Below are 25,817 nucleotides of genomic sequence, written 5' to 3' on the forward strand. Positions count from 1 at the left end.
TGTGTGGCTCCCACAGTGCTTTTAGGATCTGGTAGGAGAGGAGAAAGTAGATAGGGACTGCAGAATGTTGTAGGAGTTGAGAGTCTTAAAGGTAGAAGACATTGGGTATATTAACGTGTTGAAAGGAGTCATTGGATAGGCTAGGAAGAGACAAATAGCTGAGAACCTCAGGCTTTATAGTGAGTGGTACCCAAGTGCAGGGGGAGGGATCTGGACATATGGGAGGCTGAGAAGAGGCAGAAGTCAGGAGGTCAATAAATTCAGTAGTCGGATGCTGATGGTTTCAGTTGTTTTCTGATGGCGCCCACTGACTGGATCATCTGCTGAGGAAGGTGGCCCACTGAGGCCATTGGCTGGAGCTTTTCCAGAGCAATGACTGCTCTGTTGTCCTGGGTTCTTTTCCAGCAAGGTTCCACTGTTCTGAGGCAGACTGGGATGTGTCAAGTGGGAGGGGCAAGGAATCTTAGGTACCCTTGAGAGCACAGCTGAAGTGGCTGGCGTGGGAGTCATGGGAACAGGATAAACCTAAAAAAGGAGGCAGCACTGGAGGGCCTTCCTGGTGAAAGGACTTCATGTGTGAAAGCTGCCAATTCAGCGCATATGTGAAAATAACATGAGTGTGCACCTTTACACACTACTCAGGCTCTATTTATTTCCTGGACTGCTCATAAGACATGACAGGGCCCTTTCCCTGAGATCTGCCTTCAGGGCTATGTACACCCATCAAAAGCAGGGGTGAAAGGCAGGGAAAGGAGAATAGCTACCTGGGAAGGGGTGGGACTCACCTTCTGTCTGCCAAGCCTATGACCCGAATACCCACTATTATAGTTTCTGTATGCTTGGCCCAGGGAGTGGCACTATTAGAAGGTATGGCCCTATTGAAGTAGGTGTGATCTTGTTGGAGTAGGTGTGAAACTGTGGGTGTGGGCTTTAAGACTGATCCTAGCTGCCTGGAAGCCAGTATCTGCTAGCAGCCTTCAGATGAAGATGTTAAACTCTTCGCTCTGCCTGTACCATGCCTGCCTGGATGCTGCCATGTTTCTACCTTGATGATAATGGAATGAGCCTCTGAACCTGTAATACAGCCCCAATTAAATGTTGTCCTTTATAAGAGTTGCCTTGGTCATGGTTTCTGTTCACAGCAGTAAAACCCTAAGACACCCACCTAGGAAATTTCTTGCCATCTACTGAAATGAATTGTTCCCCCAACTTAGGAACAAGCCCAAGGAAGGCACTACCTCACCTTCAGAACACACTTACCAAATTTGCAAGACCCAGTTTGGTTGTATATTAAACTCATGGGGACATTCCAGCCTGCAGAAGTACCAACAGCCGTGTGGCAGGACTTCTTGCCTTGCAGAGAGTTCCAGGTAATGTCAACATCTGCCTTCTTAACCACAGCCACAACATAATAACCTTGCAGTAGAGACACCGAGACACAAGCTCTTTACTGTTTGGAGAGAGAGAGTGGGATCTGACACACCCTCTCCCCCAGAACATTTAACGGAGTCAGTGTGGAGGAGAATGTGAACTTGGTTTCTCCATTTTCTGTTCAGCTTCGTCCTTTGGCTGGTGTGTGGAAAGTCGTTTGCCTGCAAGTGTGACCTTAGTGTAGTTCAGGATATGTGAGAATGGGGGTGTGGGAGTAGTCCAAGGGAACCCTGTTTTTCTTATCTCGTTGCCTTTACTTCTAAGGTAAACCAGCAGCCTTCTGGTGGGAGTGAGCATTCCTGCCTTCTTCCTGTTTCCTGGGACTGTCATCGGTGCCTCGATTTCCCTTCCTGAGGAATACACTACTGACTCATGCTCATTAGTAAGTCAGAGCTGAAAACTGGAATTGGTTAGGTGAGATGGAATTCTAAATCTTCAGAACTAGGAAATGCTGTCACTCACCACCACCTCTATTTTATACACACACACACACACACACACACACACACCCTGTCCTCTGTGTTCAAATGTGGGAAAGCTGGGGCTCAGTATAGCAAGTTAAGACTTGTCTCACTCACTGTTTATTAGATGACCTTGGTTGGGTGCCTCTCTATGTGCCTTCGTTTCTCTTTAGTACAATAATGGTAAAACTCATCATGTTGGAGAATCTGATGTGTTCCACGTGTCCTGCTGAGTGGGGAGAGTAGGTGAATCTGTAGGCTCCCAGCAGTGGTGCTAGTGGCAGAGGTAATGCTAGATTTTCTAGTGTCAGAGCAATTTCCACTGACTGGGCTTTGTCATACAAGTAGCTATGCCACCTACTACTGCTAATGATGATGATGATGATGATGGTAATGTCTTTAGGTCTAAGATTTTTGTATTTATTTTATTAAATACTATCATCTATCTTTGACTTTGTGTGAGAGAGAAAGACAGACAGACAGAGATAAGAGAGAGAAACAAGAAAAAGGGAAACACAGAGATGAGAGAGACAGAGGCAGAGAGATATATAGGAGAGAAACACAGAAGAGATGGTAGAGGCAGACAGAAAGATAAGAGACAGACTTGGTGTGATGGCTTAGGTTGACTGTTGACTTGAAATGACTTAGAACCACCTCGGAGATAAAACACTGGGCATGTCAAAAGTTGGCCTTAATTGGGTTAGTTGAGGTGGGACATCAGGTACTGCTGATTATTTTTTTAATGTCTGTGTATGTGTGTGTGCCTGTATGAGTGTGTGTGGACCATGTACATAAAGGGAACAGAGCCCAGAAGAGGGCAGCAAAGAAGAAACTGGAATTTCAGGCATTTGTGAGCCACTTGATGTGGGTGCCGGGCATTAACCTGGGTCATCTGCCAGACCAATAATCATACTTCACTGCTAAGCCATTTCTCCAGCCCCAATTTTGTTCATTTTTAAGGCTTCCTTTGCCTTCTCCCCAAGGATTCATTTCTGCTTTTGAACCCCAATATTCAAAAAGCTGACTCACCTTCGAAAGGTGCATTCACACATTTAGACCGCAGCCCCCCACTGCTATGGGTAGACACTAAAACGAAAAACAGAAACATCGAAGGTTCATGTTAAACTCACACACGTTTATTCTACCGGAGCTGTGAGCTTCTCAGTCTCAGCTGAGATAGAATGCAATGAGAAATGTTGGCTTAGCAATCAGTCACCGGTTATCAACAGCCAAACATTCCACATCCCATTTAACTCCCCCCCCCCCCGTGCCCTTTGCCTTTAGAACATTAGGTTCATCCCAGAATCTCAACACTCAAACGGATACAAAATACAATAAGATGCCCTCAGAAGGGGAGCAGAAAAGACACCGATGTACGTCTTGGCAGAGATCCTTTTGAAGTGACTGTCTGTATCTGACATCTTCCCCAAGCTAACAACAAATCTAACCCAGGGGCTATTTGACAAGCACCACCCACCGCATGCCCTCCAGTATCATCCTAGCCAAAATAATAGGTATGATATTGAACTCTTTTTGCCTGTGACTGTCCCAGCAGGGGCAAAGACACTGAAGCAGCAGTTACTGTTCCCTCACTTTGGCTGTCAGACTGTTCAGACAGTAGGCTCCAAGGAATTGAAATGCCTTCAGGAATCTCATGCTGGGAAAGGGCAAGACTCACTGCGAGCCTGAGGAAGAGCCTGTCTCCCAGGGAGAGAATCCACACAGTTCTGTCACCCTGACAAACCACACTCATTGAGCCACCACCTTGTAGGCGAAACTAAAGTCAAATAACATGATGGACCCATGATGGGGGAGACCACATCATGACCAGGATTGCTCATCCGTGCATGCCTTTTGTCTTCTATTTAAACCTGAAACCTTCGCATTAGAATCCTGAAGAAGGACTTAGGGGTCATACCTCTAATCTGCCCTCTTCCTGTGTGGCTACGCTGGATAAGATATCTGTCTGTCTGTCTGTTTGTCTGTCTGTCTGTCTGTCTGTCTCTCTCTCTCTCTCTCTCTCTCTCTCTCTCTCTCTCTCTCTCTCACTATTATGTATGTGACTCATTAACTAGTATAGTGAGGGAGTGGCTGAGCTTAGCTTGTCAGGGTTGCTGGGACCCATGAGCTAGCAGCAAGTCTAACCCAAGGGCTGATTAGCAAGCACTACCCACCGCATGCCCTCCAGTATCATTCTAGCCAAAATAAGAGGTATGGTGTTGAACTCTTTTTGCCTGTAACTGTCCTGACAGGGGCAAAGACACTGAAGAGTCAGACACTTGTTCCCCTCACTTTGGCTGCTTGATCTGTAAAACCTTTGGAAACGTGCCTAACACCCACATCTTCAGCTTAGCTGGTTCTGACTGTGCAGTAAAAGGTTCTAGTTCAAAGAGCCCTAAGCTACAAAAACAGTCATCATCATCTTGTCAGAAGGTGACATTACTTCTTCGTCTCTCTGTGCAGATGACCCAGGGAGAAACGCAGAGAGACCCCGCCCTCCACTCACGGTAGTTCTCTGCCAGCACGGGCACCAGACTGCAGTGGCCTGCAATGTAGGCGTGTCCTCCATCCAGGCTGATGGCGTCCGCTTCTCCTTTCTGAAGTTAAGAAAGGAACCAGTTGTAAACTGTGCGGTTCTGATCCCACTGACCCCTCAGAGTCACCGTCTCATGAGTGTTCTGTCCTGCATCCTCGTTTAACCGGACGGCAGAGCCGGTGGAAATATGGAATTCAGAAAACAAGACCTGTGTTTGGCCTGTCAGCTATGAACATGCCCAATTCAAGTCATGCTCTCTGGACATCCCCGTGACCCCCTAGGAGACTCTCTGGACATGCCCAGAGTACACTTTCTTTATGACCATGGCCACTAAATTCAGAACTCAAATGACCAGCCAGACTCAGGTACTATAGTTAATCTGTTTTATGGAAAATGTTTTCTTCCAACCAGTGGGACCAAATCCATCCCCTAAATCCCATCAACACCACAGTGAAAAAACTGTTTCCAATAAATAACAGAATAATGAATAACTGTTAAGAAAGTCATTCATAATCAACTTGATATTTAAAGCAAGATTCTAAATAGAGCAACTAATGTATTCCTGTAGTCATAAATAAGATCCCTGAGAGAAAAAAATCGTTATATGAAGTATAGCTCATACTTGTAGTTCCAGTACTGGTGAGGCTGAGGCAGGAGAACTGCTACAAGTTCAGCAGCCTGGGCAGCATATTGGCCAGCCAGGGATTTAAAGTGAGACTTTGTGTCAAAGAGCAGCAACAATGCTCATTCATAGATTTGCCTCACTTTTGACTCCTAGAGAGCCCTAGAAACGGGAACACTAAAGGGCAGGAAAGGTGCCTGGACCAGGTTCTTTCCCCAGGGTTGTGCAGCAGCTGGAGATACAGCTCAGAGAGAAATGGTGGGCCCACAGTCTAATGCCCAGCACAAGCCAAACAACAAACAGACTCTCAAAACTAACATGAACAAAAAGAATGATGCACTATGAACAAACATATAAATGCTGGGCAGTGAATCACTCACCAAGCCCCAGAAAGTCAGATAATGCAGAAAGTACCATTTGATAAATCAGCAAATCAAAGCATCAGGAAGTTAAACAATTTCTCAGACAGACGGCCTGATTCCCACAGGAACCCCTGTGCAAGTAGCCTGCAGGGCCTGGCTATTCCAAAGCACATAACCCTAAACACTGTGCTGTATATGTTTTTATATTCATAAAGTGACTGAAAAGTACCCATTGGGCTTTTGTTGAGGTTCAAGAGAATTAATGAAAACTTACATATCATGTAGAAGTAGCTCCAGAAACATTAGTACTGATTGATATTGATAATGAACTCAGAAATACTGACAGTTATGTGTATAAAAATTTCAATCCCACATATATAACAGCAAATGAATTATTAAATAGCTCGAATGTAATCATTATAAATTGCTATGTAGACAAGGATAGCCTTAATCTGGTCCTCTTGCGTCTACCTTCCGAGTGCTGAGATTACATCTGTGCACCTCCGTGCCCAGATATACAGTTATTCAAAACACATTTCAACTGAAGTTTTCCGGCTGCTGTGCCCAAAACTTTAAACAATAAAAGTAGCTAGCATTTATCAGCAGACTTCTCTATGCCAGGCAATATCCAGTGTACTGAAGTTGTAATACTCACAACGGACAGACTTAGGAAACTACAGACCCAGAAAAATGTGAATCTTACGGGTTAGTGCCAAAGGGTTTAGCCAGAATCAGGAGCTCAGATGAGGAAGCAAGGTTTCCTACCATGACGGCAGCAATGCAGTCCTCAGGGGTCTCCTCTGTGGCACACACCAAAGCGCCACCGCTCACAGCACTCCACTGGTCACATTTGGCCCTCTCCTGTTGGCCCACTGCACACCATTTCACCTTCTGGGAGTCTTCCAAACCTAGGACGCATAGAGATAACCCAAAGACCCAAAGAAAGCCCCGGATGGCTGCAGACATAATGCCCAATGGCGCGTTACTGGTGCACCGAGTCCTTGCCATAGCTCTTTGCTGCCTGCCATTGTCTAGGAGAAGTGGAGCCCAAGGTGTTCATAAAGAGCAGTGAAGGTGGAGTGCTTCCCTCCCTGCTGATATCACCTCCCCAGGGAAGCTTCTTAGCTCTCCATTCGAAGGCTGGCCCTTCTGGAACTTTCCAGAACGTCTATCTAGGGAGCAGCCCATGGAGGTCGTGTGCTCAGCTCTGATAGTCTCATGCCGCTGCTCACCTGCAATGTTAGCTCACATCTAACTGCTCTTTTGTAGATGCTCAGTGACTATTGTTTGACCAAATGGGGGTGAAAACAGAATAAGTGAAGAGCAGGGTGCTGGGAGCACAGGCCCGGGGAAGCAGGGTGCTGGGAGCACAGGCCCGGGGAAGCAGGGTGCTGGGAGCACAGGCCCGTGGAAGCAGGGTGCTACACTCAAAGCCTCCTCAACACCCTCCTAGATCTGCTCTTGACTGTGATCATGGGTGTGTTCCCTGGTCACCTTCAGATGGAATGACCCAGACCCACTACTGGGTGAACAGACTCAGTTAACACAAGGACCTGGAACCACCGTTGCTTTAAATCATCTATAATAGAAAGGTTCTAAAATCCCCTACATAGGGACCAGAATACCTCAGTAATCAAGTCCCTGTGTAGTATCTGTAAGGCTCTGAGTTCAAACCCCAGCACTGCCACTTCCACCAATATAATGTTCTTGTTCATAAATAGCATAGCCTTTCCTCCTGGCAGAACATCTGCTCATTAACCCAGTATACTGAGTAGCTCTTGTGGGCTTTGCTGGTCACTATGGTTAGGTAAAGCTTGTAGCTGCCAGCAAAATCTCAATCTAAGGCTTCTGCCATACTCGGTGGCTAAAGCTTGGCAGGTCCGTCCTGAGTCTGACATACCTCTCTTTAGATTCCGGATGGCAGAAAGAAGCTCATATCCCAGGTACAAATTGATGTCCATCTTTGGAGGGACCCTCAGAAGTCCGCGAGCAGCATCAGTAAACAGCAGGTCTCTCCCGTGAGGGGAGCCAAAGAGCTGAAAGGTTGATGACTTGTCTTTCCCAAAATGTTCCTGTCCAGAGGCAGGAAGAGGAGTTGTTGGCATGGGGGTAAAAGTAAAGATAAAATGAACCCAAACTATGTAAGGGAGAGGCATGGGGAACCACGCAGCCATCCCTGTGTGTGAGAAATTTGATTTCTTTAAAAACTCAGTTATGTTGTGTAAACATGGTTGGTTTTTTTTTTTTGTTTTGTTTTTGTTTTGTTTTTTTGTTTGTTTGTTTTTTTAACACTAGATGTGGGATATGGGGCTGCTTCGGATTGTTCCCAGCAGCAGACTACTTGCCTCATGCATGCTCTGGCACGGGCGTAATTGTGCCAGCTGCAGATAGTTTAATTCTGAGGACTCTGGAGGGGGAATAAATGCCAACTCCCCAAGAGGGGTCAGGAGGGACTCTGAAGAAGAAAAGGAGGAGGGGGAGGAGGACAAGGACAATGACAACAACAAGGAGGGTGAGAATGAGAATGGGTGGAGGACAGGGTGGGGAAAGGGAGGAGGAGCAGGAGGAGGAGGAAGAGGAGGAGGAAGAGGAAGAGGAAGAGGAAGAGGAGCAGAAGGAGGAGGAAGAGGAAGAGGAGCAGAAGGAGGAGGAAGAGGAGGAGGAAGAGGAAGAGGAGGGGAGGGGGAGCAGGAGGAAGAGGAGCAGGAAGAGGAGGAGGAGGAGGAGCAGGAGGAGGAAGAGGAGGGGAGGGGGAGCAGGAGGAAGAGGAGCAGGAAGAGGAGGAGCAGGAGGAGGAGGAGGGGAGGGGGAGGAGGGGACGGGGAGGAGGCAGCTGCTGTTTTCCCCTGCTGCTCCTGTTTGCCATTGTTGCCATTATTAGTCAAGTGGTCATAAGCAAAGATCAAAGAGATGAGAAGTTGAAGCTATCCTGACTATGAAGATTGGACCCCCCCCCAGGAACCCAACACCCCTAATCACAGAAAGTAGTCTAAAAAGAGACCTATGTCTCCTCTCCTTCCTAACCTTCTTTCTCTCCCACCTGGTGTTGGGCTGTTGGAAGGAATAACAATTGGAAGGAATGTAGAGGTAAAAGAACCCAAATAAAATAGATAAACAAATACACCTACAAGTTGTGCCTGGATGTGAGGCTTGAAATAAAATAGATAAAATAATAACAACAATACTTGTCCACAGTTTCTTTTGGTCATTTCATTTACCAGCAGTTAACAGCATTATGAGAATACTAAGTGGAAAGTTCCAGAAGAAAGCAATGAATTTTAAATAACTTTCATTGTAGTGTATGGTTCTATTTTGTTATTATTGATAATCCCTTATTGTGATTAATTTATACATTAGTCTTTATCATACATTTGAATGTACAGATTGCTGACTTCAGTGGTTTGACTTTGATATTTTTAAAGACAGCCATATGTTTACTAGAACACAGCTTACTGCATCCAGGGGTGTCTATCTACCTATCATTTATCTATCCATCTAACTGGCTAGCCATCTATACATCTATCTATCTGTAGGGCTTGGGACTTTCTACAGTTACAGACATGCATTGAAGCTTTTAAATAAGACCTTACACAGAGACAAAGGAAGATAGCCTATGCACAAAGACAGACAGGGCTTCTAACAAGTCCCTCCAAGGACAGCTTTACCCAAATCCTATGTAGCCTGTGACATGTAGACTCAGTGAAACTGCAAAAAGACCCGCCTGTAGGAAGGGGGTCTGAGTGGGTCATGTGCCAGGCAGCTGCCCATCTCTAATAGGGCTCTTGGTATGTGTTCCCGTGGACAAAGTGATGGCTTCATCCTTCCTGCTGACTGTCCTGGTGGCAATGCTAGACTTTACCCTGAAGTTGCCACCAGGGATGCAGGGTAGGTGTCCTGGGCCTTCTCTTTACCTCAGGCTTGTTGCTAAGGACCTGTTATTAAACGATCTCTTGTCCTTTCAGGCTTCCAAAATACCACAAACGCCCTTTGCCTGTGTCTCCGGTGCCTGGCCCACAGTTGTTCTGATTTCAGCTGATAGTGGTAACTGCCCACGTGCTCTTTAGGACTGTGTTTGCTAGGTATGGCAACACATGTCTGGAATCCCAGCACTTGAGAGTTTAGGGAAGGAGGATAAGAAGTTCAAGTCCTCCTTTGGACGTACATAACACATTCAAGGCTGGTCTCCGCTACATGAGACCTGTCTCCACAAAAACCAAAGCAGAGCAACAGCACAAAGATCAAATGACTCTATTTTGCTCTTGCAGTGGCTCTGCATAGAATGCTACTTGCTGATGTTTCTAATAATCCTTCACCCCTCTTTTACACACACACACACACACACACACACACACACACACACACACACACACACACACACCTTATCCCCAGGACTCAGAGTTTATCCCAGCCCTTTAAATCAGTTCCTCTGTTAAAGCACAGAGTCCATGGCCCATATTCTCAGCTGTGCAGCTCCCCGTGGTGATGTGTGCACGCTCTCCTTGTGCCTGGGTGAATCAAGGACAACTGGTTTGTCTGAGTCTGAACAGTGTTGACACAGGTGGGCTGGGGTACAGAGGCTGGCTGGGAGAGATTTCCACCCATACAGAGAGAGTGCTTGTGTTTCTCTGTCAGGAGAGTCACTGACCAGGGTAGGGGTCACAAGGGAAGCGCTTTGTTGAAGAGGACAGGGATGCCTTAGAACAGAAATGAGACAAGTGCTTCTGAGAATCTTTAGCCCTGGGTTGGGGATGCCAGTCACACGGCCCTTACGGCTTCTACTGCCTGTAATAAACACGGAGCAGGTAGATTGTTGGTGACGCCATTGCCCGTTGCATCCTGAATGCACAAAGACTTCTAGTGTTAGGGTGGTCAGATGGGGGAAACCCACACACATGGAAGCAGGGAGCTGCAGGCTGAGGAAAGGAGGTCAGAGGGGTTACCTGGGCTACTCTGAGAAGCTCTTGGATCAAGTCCTCCTTGCCATCCACACTGCGAGCCACCACAACATGAGAAGGGACCCGGGCCAGGTAGCACTGTTCATATTCATCCACTGGCCTGCGGGTGTTGTCCCTGCAGAGCAGCTCGTACTGGTCCCTGTCGGCCTTTCTTGGCATGACCTCTGAGGAGGGAAAGTTCAGGTGAGCAGGCTGAGCAGGGAGTTGTGCTGATCTCTCCCACCACCACGGAGTGAGTGGCCTGGATGGGACACACTTTACAGAGATGAGAGAGCAGAGGGCTCATCAGGGAGACAACAGGCTTGCAGTCCCGCTGTGGCTCTGAAAATAAAAAACGGTGGCGGCAAACATACATTAGCCGTGATAACCCACACGACTGTATGCAAGGTTCACCTCTACCAGGCCTCTTTACACTCAACCCCTCAAGCTAAAAAAGGCCAGACACGGGACGATGACATTATAGACGCAAAGAAACAGAGTCAGAGAGTTAAGGTAACTTGTCAAAGTCTCGGCGATGCTGCCATGCTGAGGCAATTCATGAATGAAGCCAAGTTCTCCCAGAGACAGAGCCTGCTCAGGGAAAGTGCTGAGAGAGCCAAGGGTGAGAAGGGGTCCTGGGGTCCTAGTCAGGAAACTCTACATGTGTGAAACACACCTTGATTGCTACTGTGTTGATTCTGTGGTTATGGACCCAGTCCATTCATAGGTTAAAGTCAGAATACACAGTGTCCCCAAATGTGACCTTACTTTAAAGTAGTCCTGACAAATGGATGCCTTAAGATACAACATAATTGAATAGAGTGGATTCCTAACCCAACATAACTGGTGTTCTTGTGAAAGAGGAAACTGGGGCAGAGATGTGCTCCTAGGGAGACTGCCATGTAAGTATGCCGTCAGTATGATGTCAGCATGACGTCAGACGGTGATGATGTCTATGTACAGGCTAAGGAACACCAGAGATGGCCACCCAGCCAGGAGAGCAGCACAGGAGATTCCTCCTCACGTCCTCAGAAGGAACAAACACTGTTGACACCCTGGTCTCAAAACTGCAGCCTTCAGAAGGAGGAGATGGTGAGTTTCTGTTGCTTAAACCATGCAGCATGTGGTCCTTTGGATTGGCAGGCTGTGAAAACGAACACAGGCGGTCTTTGGGATTAATAAAAGTCTCATATTGAAAGGGAAGTACCTGAAAATCCCTGGAAGCATTTGTTATAAACACATGGGTACACATTTGAGCTTTAAACATTTTGAGTGGCTAGGTGTGTTTCTATCTGATATCAAATTGCCTATAAAACCAAGAATCTGGCCAGGCCCAGTAGCCTTCTCCTGTAACCCCAGCTACTTTGGGAGCTGAAGCAGGAAGACAGGAAATTTGAGACCTGTCTGGGTTACAGCTGGGAAACTTAGTAAGCTCTTGTCTCAAGTGGCCAACAATAATAAATGAAAAGCAAAAGAAGAGTTAGGAATGCAACCCTGTGTTAGAGTGTTTGCCTGGTGTGCATGAGGTTCTGGGGTCAGTGCACAGAACTTTAACACACACATACACACACACTTATACACACATATACACACACATACACATACACACACATACACACACATATACACATACACACACATATACACATACACACATATAGACACATACACACATATAGACACATACACACATATAACACACATATAGACACATACACACATATAACACACATATACACACACATATACACATACAAACATATACACACACATACACACATTCATACACACACACATCACACATCACACAACACAATCCCAGAATATGGAACCTTAACTAGCCTAAAAATGTTGCTTTGCTTGTTTGAGTTAAATTGTCCAAAGTGGTAGAAAAGTTTGTCATGTTACTTTTTTATTTTAATTTTTAAAATAAGAGGGACTGGTCAGGGATAAAGCCTTTATCTAGTATGTGCAAAATGGGGGGCATTTTAGAAGCAACTTCTTTCGTTAGTTGGTAAGTTGCAAATAGCAGTCCAAAAATCATGTTCACCAGGTTTAGAGAAACATTGGCAGGTTGGCTGAGGCAGCAGGAAAGGGACAGATGCAGGTCCCTGAGATGGGGCTGGTCAATGGGAGACAGATGTGCGCTAAGAATCAGTGGAGCCCCAAACACTGTAGAAATGGTGGAAATGCTTTCATAAAATCTCTCCAATGGCATTAGCATCTCAATATCTACAGTCTCCTGAAGTTAAGAAAAATCTATGGAGACAAGAGCCAGAGGCTGGGGCCCACTTTGCTCTTTGTCCAGCACTTACCAAACACTGTCAGGTGCCTCACGAAGCTCACATCTCCCGTGCCATCCTGTAGACACCTGCAAACAGGACAGCCAAGGTCAGGCCCTCTGCCTGGGAGCACACATCTGGCTCTTGTGAAATGTCCCTGATAATCTAGGGAGGCAGGAGGCCTGAAAATCAGCATGGCAGGCAGTTCCAGAGAGGGTGATGAAGCAGGCAGGATCCTCGAATTCCTCCTAGAGAACAGCTCTAAGCAACTGGCTTGGTTTTGGCTATTTACAAGTCATCAGACTTGTAGCCTAGACTGACCTCCAACTCGTAATCCTCCTGCCTCCACCTCCTTCAGCGAATCCTACCAGCATGAGCCACCACAACTGGCAACACTAACCTACCACAAAACCTTCAACCTAAAACTTGTCCTGCCTACAAGATGTGCAGAGATAAAGATGGAGCAGAGACAGAAGGAAAGGTCCAACCTGAGATTCATCCTATGGGAGAGAGCCGGCCCCTGACACCATTAATGATACTCTGCAATGCTTGCAGACAGGGGTCTAGCATAACTGTCTCTTGAGAGGCTTCATCCAGCAGTGAGTGGAGGTAGATGGACGGACCCACAGCCAAACATCAGCTGGAGCTTGGGGAGTATTGTGAAAGACTGAAATATAGATTTGAGTAAGCGGGAGGTGTCAACAACATCATAAGAAGACCTACAAAGTCAATCAACCTGGGCCCATGGAGGCTCACAGAGACTGAACCACCAACCAAGGATTATGCATGGGCTGGACCTAGAATCCCTACATATTTGTAGCAGATGTAAAGCTTGGTGTTCATGTGGGTCCCCTAACAAATGGAGCCAGGGCTGTCTCTGACTCTGTTGCCTGCCATTGGATTCTCTTCTCCTACCTGGACGCCTAGTTGGGCCTCAATGGGAGAGGATGTGCTTAGTCCTGCAGGGACTAGATATCCCAGGGCAGGTGGTAGCCAGAGTGGGGCTTCCCTTCCCCTTCTCTGAGGATAAAGGGGAGGGGTAATTGGGTGAGGGTGGGACTGGGAGGAGAGGAGGGAGGTATGATTGTGATGTTATGTGAATAAAAAAAATTTATTGAAAGAAAAAAAAATGTCATCAGAAGCTCTTGGTGATGGGGAAACCTCTACAATCTACCCTGTGGAGAACAGAAGACGGCGTGGACTTCTCCAGCCCTCCCCCAAGCCTCTGAATACAGTGCTTTAACAGCAACAACAACACAACTTTGATCCCAACACTTGAGAGGCAGAGGCAGGGGAGTCTCTGTGATCTCTAGCTTGAGGCCAGCCTAGTCTACAAAGGGACAGCATGATGGCTACACAGAGAAACCCTGTCTCAGAAAAAAACCGAAATGAAACAAAGCAAACAACATCAACAAAACCCATCAGACAGCCTCAAAGCCCACCAGGTCCTGCTCTGGTTTGAGCAGTCACCTTCTTCTACAGAGAATGGAAAGACAAAGATAAAATACCAAAGGTGCTTATCCGAGAGGCTCCTGAGGCCTATGTCTGCAGACCCCAGTCTCCAGAAACGAGATACGTCTGTAAAGTATTTATATAACGTATGGAATATAGGTTATTTTAATAACTTGTTGATTTTTATTAAAATTTTATTAAATTAGTAATTTGATAATAAATTAAAATACTTCAATAACTAAACGCTCTTCTAAAGAAAGAAAAGCAGCTAGTATGCCCCCTTGTTCCAGAGCAATGGTTTCACTTACTTTAAGGCTCCCCAGTAGCCAAAGTATGGTTCTCCGGAAGAGCAGGCACACTTGTCTGTCCCCTTCCCCGCACACAGTTGGCACAGGCTGGGAAACATCTTTCCATCCGCACAGGGCACACAGCTGCTGGAGAAGAACGTGGCTGCCGCTGCTCAACACAGAGATGGGGGGCCAGAGACTGTGAGCTGGCTAAAGCCTTCAGATTATGCTTGTTTGTGGGGGAGTGCCCTATGGGAGAACCCAAGTCTGTGGACATCTCCCAGGCCTGCTTCTAAGAAGGGAAAGGATGTGTGGAAAGCCTGCCATAGGTAGCAGACAGTGCTCATGCTGGAATGAAGGGATGCATGGGCCAGGGCTCCGTGTGTTTGAGAATCACACCCAAGTGGGCCAGGGCTCAAGCCCATAAAAATGCTTGCTGGCCTGTCTGCTGCAGGGTATAAGATGAGACGTGACCAGTGCCCTGCACTGTGTTAATTCACCAACACCTTACAGGGCCAGGAAGAACACTGAAGACCCCATGCAGACCGGCCACCACCCAGTAGCTTTTTCTCACTTCATGAGCCCACCGCACTTCAACCCTCTGTACACAGAGGCTGGGATGCCTCATGGGATCCCTTTGTGGGGTCGGAGGATGCAGGGAATTGGTAGATCCTACTAGTGAGTCAGGAGAGGGGCAAGCCAGTATCCTCTGCCTAGCCGCCCAGGGAGATGTCTAGTGGTATCTATCACCAAAGCGAGTGAACATCTGTAGAAAGGGGAAAAGCTGGCGAGAGCTGAGGTGAGGCTGTTGCGCTTCACCAGACTCCATCAGACCCGCAGAGCCGCCCGTCCCTCTCTGTTAAACCATGAGTACTGGGGGCTGGAGAGATGATTCGGTGGTTAAGAGCACTGGCTGCTCTTCCAGAGGTCGTGAGTTCAAATCCCAGCAACCACATGGTGGCTCCCAATCATCTGTGATGGGATCCTGTGCCCTCTTCTGGCAGGCACATGTACATGCAGATACAGTGCTCATAGACATAAAAATACATAAATCTTTAAAACAAAACAAAAAAAAAAACCCATGAATACTGCAAAGGTTGACTGCTCAGAAAGGGTACCACTTCTGCAGAGTGTAGGATCTGGTAGTCATCCTCAAAAGCTGAACAAGTCTGGGCTCACTGTGGGGTATCCAGGGATGTCCAAGCATCAACCAGTCACCTTGTCTTTGTCCATGCCTTAAGGCCTCAAATGAATACATGGAGCCCTGAGGGGCTGGTGAGGTTTCTGGCAGTCCCCAGAGACCCTTCCTGGGAGGCTTGGAGGGCGGCGATCTTCTTTGGGGGCTTTCAAGGATACCCTTGCCAAGACAAACTGCTGTGATTCCCGGGAAGAAGAGATTGATGGCTCAGCAAAAGAGAAGCACCTCTACTGAGAGAAGGCTCGGCCAGCTATGTGATGCCTTTAGCTCTGGCTGCACTGAGTTCTCTACTGTGGTTGACTGTTCCCTCAGACTTCGAGCCCCAATAAACCCTTCCTTCCTGAAGTCGCTTTTGTTGGCTACTTTTCACAACAGCAAGACGAATGAGTGACAGATTTTTTTAAGCCCCAACATAATCCATTTAGACTGTCCAGGGCAGGAGCCACGCTTGAGGGCACCCGGCCCCGGAGTCTCACCTGTTTCCCGAGAGCCAGAAGGAAGCAGGATGCTGAGGGGAACATACCACCCTGCAGACCAGCCCAGGCCAGCGTGGCAGGACCTCCTGCCCTGGAGCTGGTTCAGCTGGAAGCCTGTTCCCTTCTTTGCCATAGCCACGACATAATAATGGGTCTGTGGATCTGTAGTGGAGCAGAGAGAAAGAGAAGGCAAAATGAAATGTGTCATTACAGCTAACTTTCCAAGGCATTTTCAATGTGGACCATCGGAGGATCCTGAGCCCAGCATCAATCTCTAGCAAGAAGGGTGGGAAAGGGGCGAAAAATGCCTTTATCTGTCAGGAAGAAAAAACGGACCCTTTCAAGACAATAAATTAACATTACAGATGCTCTCTGAGTTACAAACTAGACTCATGAGGTTTTTACTTTATGGTCGGTGCAAACGCAAACACCAGTAGCATCCTTTGAATTTTCAGTTTGGTCTTTCAGATGCAGGCTGCTTCCCTCTTCTGAAGCTGGGCAGAGATAGCAAGCCATGGTAGTCAGCCATGGGATCACGACACAGACAAATGCTCATCCGAAGCACTGTGTTGCTGGATGGGCTTGTGAGCCAGACTAGCTGCATTGAAACCATCTGGGTTTATAATATTTTTCATTGATAATGGGTTTATCATTATTATTTGGGGCACGGGTCCATTGTGAGTTAGGATTCTCTCTCTGTTTTTTGCTTTGCTTCTGTAAGCCTGCAGTCACATAATCCTGCAGAGCTAGAGTCTTGAGTACTCCATTCCAGGACTCCATTCCAGAGACCCCCAGGCCGCCTCTATGTGGACTTCTCTTCCTTCTCTGGTTTTCTGTTTACAGCTCAGTCACAAAGTGAAGGTGTGAGAGGAAAGAGAGGGAGTGTCTGAGGAATTATGGGCAGAAGCCTGCAAGCTAGAGCCAGACTGATCTAGGCTGTGCGCTCACACACGGACAGAAATAATGGACGAGAGGGAATCTCCCCTCATTCATTCCCACAGAGCTTCTTTTCACACCAGACACAGACCTGTGCCACATGAGAGCTGCAGGAAACAGCACAAAGAAGAGCATTGTGGATCCTCACAAATGGTCTCTCATTGGTGCAACCCCAGTAGTGGGTGATAGACTCTGGATAATGCTCCTCTGGGGATGTTAACTATCCCACAGACTAGAGAACCAAGCACATGTCCATCAGGATTCATAAAAGCTAAAACCTCCATGTGGAGAAATTTCCCAACCCCTGTGGGTCAGTGACCAGCACTGTAAATCCAAAGAGCTCCAGGGACTCGGTTCCTGGTAATGTTAGTGTGATGCTTCATTTTCACTGTCGCCTTGGCTAGATTTGCAGTCACTTAAGAGACACACCCCTGAGTGTCTTTGAGGGTTTCTGGAGGTGTTTAACTGAGAAGGGAAGAGTCACCCCTTGAATGTGGGTAGCACCATTTCTGGGATGAGTAGAGATGAAAAGTGGGCCGCCTCGCTCTCTTTCTCTCTCTGCTTCCTGACTGCAGATGCAATGTGACCAACTGCCTCATGCTCCTTCTGCAGTGCCCTTCCCACAGTAGCAGACTGTATCCTTTCAAACCGTGAGCCAAGATAAACCTTCCCTTTCTGAAGTTTCTTTTGTCAGGCAAATTGTCACAGCAACAAGGAAAGTAACCTGTACACTTGGCAATGTCACACCACACCAGCGATACTGGGCCCCAGGGAGAACACACCATCTTTTGATCCATAATATTCTGCCATGATAGGTTTCAGGCTGTCGTGGGGTAGGCCAGCCTCAGCCACCAAAGCTCCATCAACAGTCACAGCATCTGCTTTGTTGGCCTGAAAGACAAGGGACCAGGCCTGAATGAGACTCATCATCTCTGACAAAGACTCTATCTACTGATGTCTTGCCCGGGACTCTGGTGTCACAGACTCTTCCATAGCTCAGACTTCCTTCCTCTCCTTCCTGTCTGCTCCATGAAGCTGTTGAGGGCTGATAGCAAAAAGCCACTGCAGTATGCACGCTGGTTTGTTTTCCTTCTTAGCCCTTAGCCAACACACACACACACACACACACACACACACAGACACACAAAAGCACCTAGCATGTGTAGGTCTCTATGTGTGTTTGTTGAGTACATGTATGACCTGGAAGATATTGCCACACATGAGATTTCATGCTGCAGCTCCTGCATCTGGGTTTCAGGGATCTGCCAGCCAGGGGTTCCTTCCTCCCTGTAGGAAGCAGTAACTTCACAGGCACCGCTAAGATGAATTTGGATCATTTCCTACCCACAATGCAATTCATTCTTTCTATTTCTCGGTAATTGACAGCCTTTCTTCAGCACTGGGGAATAAACTTAGGATCTTGCACATCTAGGCAACTGCGCTATCACTGGTTAATATTTCCAGCCCTCTTTTATTTTTGTATTTTTGAGATGGGGTCTACACTTGACTTGAAATTACCACACTCGACTTGAACGCTCTCTCTAGCCTGAGCAATCCTTGGACGAACAAGCCCTCCTAGCTCAGCCTCCCAATTTACTGCCTTTCAGGCCTGTGTCACCAGACTCTGGTTACAGATAGACTTTTAAAGTAATCTGGGTTTTCCAGAATGTAGTCTAGTACAAAAGTACAGTCCTCCCTTAGCAACTGGGGGAGATTTGTTCTGACACTCTGAAAGAGCAAAGTCAACAAAGGCTTGAATCCCTAGTAGGACATGCAGTGGCATTGTACACAACCTACGAAGGTGTGCTCATGTACTCCAGAGCGTCTCTAGGCTACATATAAAAGTAGCCCAAGCTAGAAGCTGTATGAACAATGGCCACACTGTGCTGTGCAAAGAATGAAAATGAAAAGAGTCTTCACATGTTCAATATAGATGTATTTTTAAAAATAGTTTTTTGATCCATAGTTGGTTTGACTTTACAAACTCCATAATATTTTATAAGATGTATTTATGTGGAATATATGTTTTATATGTACATTTGTGTATAACATGACATGACTGAAAGCATGTATCAGAAGCAACTCAAATTAACTTGGAAAAGAGCGTAACTAATACACAAGGTACAAGAACAAGGTCACTAAGCCTGTGAGCCAGTCAACACCATCCACATCAGGACTGGAGGGAGGGTTGCAGGGATGCCCCAATGGTTAAGGTCACTGGCTGCTGCTAAAGAGGACCTGGGTTCTCAGTATCCACTTGATGGTTCACAACTATCTTAACTCCAGTTCCAGGAGTTAAGATAGTTAAGATAGAAGTTAAGATAGTTCTGACCTTTGTGGGTACTGGGCACACACATGGCATGCAGAAAAAGCTCATAGAATAAAAATAAACATAGAAAAGAAAGAAAGATGGAAGAAGACTTGGAGCAATGTGAATAGACTTGACATGCTCTCCAGCCATCCCTGAGGCCTCCGGTTCATGATGGCTTTTCCACACTTCGCACATCCTCCCTTCCTGAGTCCTTCCTCTTCGGGGTCCATTGTCAGATGAAAAAGAGAAGTCTGAGGTAGTTTAACCTGCTCTGCAATTGCATAAGGACAAATGGCCATGACAAATCCATCTCTGTCTACAGTGGGAGCACTGGTCTGCCTCTGTCTCTTACACTCACACACACACACACACACACATGCACATACACAAAGGCAAATTTCATGTTTAAAAACAAACAAACAACTTAAGTCTTTATGGTGGTACATGCCTTTAATCTCTGCATCCAGGAAGCAAAGGCTGGCATACTTCTTTGAGCTCGAGACGAGCCTAGTTAAACAACAACACACACCCCAGCTTTTTGTACTTAGTTACTAAAACTCCACCAGGTATGGTGGTCTATACCTTGAGTCCCAGTATCCAGGAGAGAGGAACAGGATCTCTTAGAGTTCTAGGCAAGCCTGGATATACACATAGAAAGATTTTATTGCTTACTTTTGAGTTTTATTTTTTTAATCATTTTTATATGCATTGGTGTCTTGCCTGTATGAGGGTAACAGATCCTCTGGGTTGGAATTACAAACAGTTTTGAGCTCCCTTATGAGTGCTGGGAATTGAACCCTAGTCCTCTGGAATAGCCAGTGTTCTTAACCGCTAAGCCATCTCTCCAGCCCAGTATTTTTGAGTCTTTATAGATTCTCTTGATGCAGTTTTAGGTTGTGCGGTGTCGTGGATACATTGCTAAGGTTGAACCCTGCATTAGTTGTTCAATTAAGATTATGACTTTTACTACGGATGAGTGCAAAAAAGTGGTAGTCTCCCCTGCTCTGTAAAGTACAGGAAGAGAAACAACCTTTCTTCAGCTCCCTTTCAGACAGCAGTGACTTACTGAGATGTCCCGGATGCAGTCAAGGTGAGAGGCTTTCCTCACACAGGTAACAGCTGGGCCACCTACAGGAAGGACTTTCTTCATGTTGTCACGGAAACTGGAACACTTAGTGGCCTCATGATCTGACACAACGCACCATCGTACGGTCTTCTCAGGAACAGCCAGGCACAGCCCTAGGGGAGAGACACAAGAGATGTCAGGGACCCATGATATCCACCTTCTTCTGCTGGCAGAAGGGGTCAAACATAAGCCAAGAAGCTGACAAGTGGCCTGGACCGATGGCTCAGAGAAATAATGTAATGGTTACGTCTACATCAACTCTTCTGGAGAAGCTGAGTTCAGTTCTCAGCACCTGAGTCACACAGCTTACGACCCAGAACTGGGGGATCGGGTATCATCTTCTGGCCTTTGCTGCGAATACTGCAGTCACACTCACCCCCCAATGTTTATGTAATTAAAAATATCTTAATACTAAAAAATAGAACAAACTGTGTGTCATCCACAAACTGAATTGGCTGCATGCTTTGAGGGAATTCTCAGGGCCTTTTTCCCCCTGACTTTCCCAATATATACATATACATTACACATATACATATATTAAAATCTCCCAAGAGAATAATCACAGAATTAGCATTATGACATGGCAATTCCACTCCTAAAATATATTAAAAATTGTCAACAGGAACTGAAACAAATACATACATAGAGAAAGGAAGAGATTCACAGCAACACTATTTTTTTCCCCAATAACTAAAAGAAAAACATCTGGGGCTAAAGAAGTGGCTCAGAGGTTAAGAGCACTGGCTACTCTTCCAGAGGTCCTGAGTTCAATTCCCAGCAACCACATGGTGGCTCACAACCATCTGGACGGGATCTGATTCCTTCTTCTGGGTGGACAGTTCATCCATACACATTATAAATCACTCAATCAATCAATATTTTTAAAAACATTCAAGTGTGCTTTAAAGGGAGAGTGTCTGGGTATCATCATGTCTGAATGAACCTCAAAAATAGCAAGTGAAAGAAATAAACAAAACCCCTCAACACATAGGACCCAATAATTTTAGATATTTATACAAAAGAAATAAAAACGCATTTCTTCTCAAAGATGGGCCTGACTACTATGCATGGCAGACTTAGCCATAAAGGCCTCACACTAGGGACAACCTGCCCGGCTCAGTAGTGGCTAGAGAAACAAAGGGTGGTCAAGCCACACCGTGGAATAGGGCTTGGCCATTGAAGGAATGAATGTGGCATGTGCCACCTGTATAGACCTCCAAAGAGCTATGCCAAGTGACAGAAGCTGTGGAGGTGGGACTGAGGAGGTGGCTCAGTAAATAAAGAGCTGCTTGTACTCAGGAGGAAGAAACCCAGGTCCTGGGAAAAGTCATTTAGCTAGACTAGCAGAATTGATGAGCTCCTGGCTCAGTGAATGACCCTTTTCAGTAGCTAGATGGAGACAAATGGAATAAGGATACAATGTCAATTCCCAGCCTTCACACAAACCCACACAAGTACAGTGCGTGTGCACATTCGGGCAATCGCACATGTTTGGATTAGAGGCATGTATGAGAGCAGTACACACAAGGGGGAGAGGGCAGTGGGGAGAGAGAGAGGGAGGGAGAGAGAAACAGAGAGAGAGAGAGAGAGAGAGAGAGAGAGAGTGAGAGAGAGAGAGAGAGAGAGAGAGAGAACTATGAAGTAGACCCTCTTGGAACCATTACAGCCCATCATTGAGAGCTTTTATCCCCACTGTCTACAGCAATTGAGAAGGTTTCAAGGAATGGGCCATTCAAATACCTGTGAGGACCTGGTTTACTGTCTGTATTTAAGAACTGCCCTTACCTAGGATCTCCCCTGCTTCCACTGGGGCCAGAGTCAGAACCCTCAGGTGGTGGCATCTGTGATCCCTGCTCAAGACTTCATGGTTGTGACCCTTACCTGTACCCACTAAGGAGTCTTGATTCTGAGAGCCGTAGAAATCATTCTAAAATCCAAGAGTAACCAACAGCCCTGTTCCCCCGCTCAAGCCCAATTCTTTCCTCCAACAGGCCTCTGTTGTTGGTGGGAAGGGGGGAGTGGCTACTTGTGTTACTGACAAATTTTTTTTCCAGAAATTTCAGGTTCACTTTGGTTTGAGTATTGCACACTTGCATCCAAATTACATACTTACTTAGTTCCACCCCTTACTTAAGAACTCAAATCCACTGAGGTGAGGTAAGGAAGAGGTGGAAGGAGGAGGAGAGAAAGGAAGGGGAGGAGGAGAAGAAGGAAAAATCAGTAGTGCAGGCTGCTGAAATGGCAGTGGGCAAGGGTGCTTGCTGCCAAACCTGATGACCCGCCTCCCACTCCAAAACCCATATGATGTAAGGAGAAAACCAACTCCAAAAGTCATCTCCTGTAGGGCACGTACACGCAGACAGAGACATGCACACCGTAAAGAAATAAATGGAAGAAAACAGAAAAGCCAAACCCACAGGGGTGTTTGCTTATGACTCCATATGTGTGAGCCTAGAAGACACACGGTGTTTTGGGGGGGTGGCGCGGGGATGACTGAGAAAAGATGAGGGGTGATATGAAAAAGTTAGCAATGTCACATTAGCTGAGCTGTAGATATTCTTTGTCATTTATCATAAGTAAACAATGTGTCAACAGTGTAGGGGAACAGTGAGGGGTCACTTCAAGTCTCAGAACAAAGCTGCTCTGGCTTCAAAGCCGGCTGGGCTCAGGGCAAGCCACAACTGCCTTTGAACAGGGCTACTGTCACATCACAAAGACTTCGCCATAACACGCCTAGCTAAAGATGATAGATGTCACTTTAGGACTGGTAGGTTGTGCTGAGCTATTTCAGAGTCACAGCAAGACTATCAAAACCTCAACTGCTACTGTTGCTGGATGACTGCCTACATAGGAACACACACACACACAGACACACACACACACACACAAAAGCAGGCGTGCACGCACCCACATGGGTGCACCCTCACCCCCCACATCCTTTTAGAAAGTTTAAACTGTTTCTGCTGCCCGCTGGCTGTACCACAGTGTAGCTAATAATCTAATTGCGCTTCCTTCTGCCTTTGGTGACTTCATTCACTGCATATCACTGGCCCATCATTATTGTCCTGGTTGACAAATAGAAATATTTTTAAAAGAGGGGACGTGTACAAACAAGTTAAGGGTGGGTGGCGTCTGCCAACATCGACAAGGTCCTAAATAGCCTTCCACCACTGGCCTCCTGACAGGTGTGGCCAGTGGCAGTCTGAGCACACTGTGACTACTTCAGAGTGACAAGAAAGGCTGCTGCTGGCCTCCCGTTCACTCATTGAATGGAGAAACTTTTTGGACCCCAGAAAAAAAACATTGGCTTGACTCTTGACTTTTGCAAGTTCTTAGGATATATGTTCCTTTTGTTACGTATTTTCTATTTAAGCTACTTTGGCTGGGGTTTGTTGTTGTTGTTGTTGGTGGTGGTGGTGGTGGTTTAGCTTGGTTTGTTTATTTGTTTGGTTTTTATCATTTGACACCACGAGTGTTCTTGCTGGCCTGAGACACTGAGCTTAGAGGAACGCAGGCGCCAGACTCCAGCCGGTCTGGTATCCTGGAGAAAGGTCATGAAGAAATGAAGCCCAGAGGCTTCTAGTCTCTGCTATGTAAACACGAAGGCTGTTGGGCAAATGAACTTTTGGTCTGTGTCTGACATTGCCAAAGAGGAGGCAAGAAAAAGGAAGGACACTGGCTCAGTACAGGAGGGTTCTGGGAGAGACCAGGCAGCTGCACTCAGAGGCAGCAGCACATGGTGGGAAACATCACTGCTGTCCTCTGCCCACCTGCCTAAGGAAGATTCCGACCCTAGATATTATCTACCACAGTCTCAGACCAGAAAAGGCTCAGGGGAGGAAGACCCAACCGTGGCTGAGGCAGGAAGAGCTCCTCACAGTGCTGGAGTCCTTCCCTGGAGGAAGGAGCCGGTTCTCCCAACCCAAGAAAGGGCTGCCTGCATCTCTGTGCTTAGAACTCTGCCTGCTTCTAGCCACATTATCTCATTTCCCCAGCAACTGTGTTTCCTGGGTAAACATAACTTTTAAAGAAAGGTAATATTGTGTGGATGCCACATGGGAGGTCAGAGAGCAGCGTTCAGGGGTGGATTCCCTCCTACCATGAGGGTCCTGGAGATCATAGGTTGTCAATCTCGGCATTAGCTAGCACCTTCACCTACTGAATGGGTAAAACAAAATTTTCTCTCTCCTCTCTCTCATATATTATATCTGGACTGCAATTTTCCCTCCCTTCTCTCCCCTCATTCTCTCTTCAACACCTCCCCCCACATCTACTTCTTCATTTCCCTTCAGAAAAGGGCAGGCCTGCCTCACAGGGATATCCCCCAAACATGTTACAAAGACTAGGCATCTCCCTAGTACTAAGGCAGGATGAGGTGACCCAAGTGGCAGGTAAAAAAGGGTCCCAAAAGCAGGTAAAAGACTCAGAGACAATCCACGATGGGACCGCCTTAGCGAGGGCAATGGAGAATGGGGGGGGGGGGGGCTTGCAGTGCCCAGCAGGTGGATCTAAATCCAGAGCGATTGCTCTTCCCTGGGATCATAGGCTGTCCAAACACAGCATTTGGTCCCTGAAGCCGCTGGTCAGCAAATGACACCACCTGGTCCCCTCCCCAGAGACACAGGAGGGCCAGCCCCCTGCCTGGCTCTCAGCACACTCACCGAGGGTCCCCAGGCATAGCAGGGCGCAGACAGCCAGCCTCATTTTCAACTGTGGAACAGCTGCGTCCCTCTGTCTCGGTGCACCTTACCCAGAAGGCAGAGGGCTGACTGATGAATCTGCCTATTGGGAAAGGTTCTTCAGCCCCAGTCCGGGCGGATCACCACTGCCACACCCTCCGTGCCTTCCTTATCTGGCCAAGCAGATACCCAGGCTGCTAGGACACTATCCTCTCTGTCCCTGGTCCCTGGGTGGAAACGGTGCTTCTCAGGGAAAGCCGGCACGCACATACCTGAGACCTTAACACAAGTTTCTTTCAGGAATTCTCACTTCTCACTAAGGATTCTAAATCCCCAATGGAGCTGTCCCTTCTGTGACACAACCCGTAGTGCTCCCCTCTCCCTACACTCCACACCACACGCACCAGTAGTGCTGTCCCAACTGTGTGAGGAGTCCTGGCTCCTCACAACTCGGACCCGCATGCAGAATTTCTCGCTCTCTCAGCAGCAGCCCTGTCCACAAGGCTGTGTGACCCCTGCCTAGGAAAAAATCTGATAATTTTAAATAAATTTTAAGAACTTCGAAATGAAATATAGTAGGGTACAACAAGTACTGTTAGCACAGTGTAAAAATTAGTTATCACCAAGAAGACTACTGCAGACTAGCCCCGATTCGGGAGGTCGAATCCCTGCAGAGCGTCTCGCATATAGGTGACCCCTACCTGGACTTCTAACAGAAACCGAA

At 46.9% G+C, this 25,817-nt stretch overlaps 1 protein-coding gene across 1 annotated transcript in view; it reads right to left on the reverse strand.

The window, feature by feature from the left end:
- LOC308434351 (inhibitor of carbonic anhydrase) overlaps positions 1-25,182 on the reverse strand; it is a 35,524-nt gene extending 10,342 nt beyond the window's left edge. Inside the window, exons 1-12 of the mRNA XM_080934646.1 lie at positions 25,076-25,182; positions 20,355-20,527; positions 17,760-17,868; positions 16,042-16,203; positions 14,389-14,536; positions 12,662-12,717; positions 10,353-10,531; positions 7,313-7,484; positions 6,178-6,320; positions 4,399-4,489; positions 2,922-2,978; positions 1,261-1,416 (exon numbers count right to left, since the gene is read on the reverse strand). Coding sequence (XP_080790772.1) covers positions 1,261-1,416; positions 2,922-2,978; positions 4,399-4,489; positions 6,178-6,320; positions 7,313-7,484; positions 10,353-10,531; positions 12,662-12,717; positions 14,389-14,536; positions 16,042-16,203; positions 17,760-17,868; positions 20,355-20,527; positions 25,076-25,118 — 1,489 coding nt within the window. The 5' untranslated portion in view covers positions 25,119-25,182. The remainder of the gene's footprint in view (positions 1-1,260; positions 1,417-2,921; positions 2,979-4,398; positions 4,490-6,177; positions 6,321-7,312; positions 7,485-10,352; positions 10,532-12,661; positions 12,718-14,388; positions 14,537-16,041; positions 16,204-17,759; positions 17,869-20,354; positions 20,528-25,075) is intronic.
- Positions 25,183-25,817: the final 635 nt, after the last annotated feature.

The sequence above is a fragment of the Micromys minutus genome, assembly GCF_963924665.1.
Source record: "Micromys minutus genome assembly, chromosome: 21".
In the NCBI taxonomy this organism is placed as follows: Eukaryota; Metazoa; Chordata; class Mammalia; order Rodentia; family Muridae; genus Micromys; species Micromys minutus.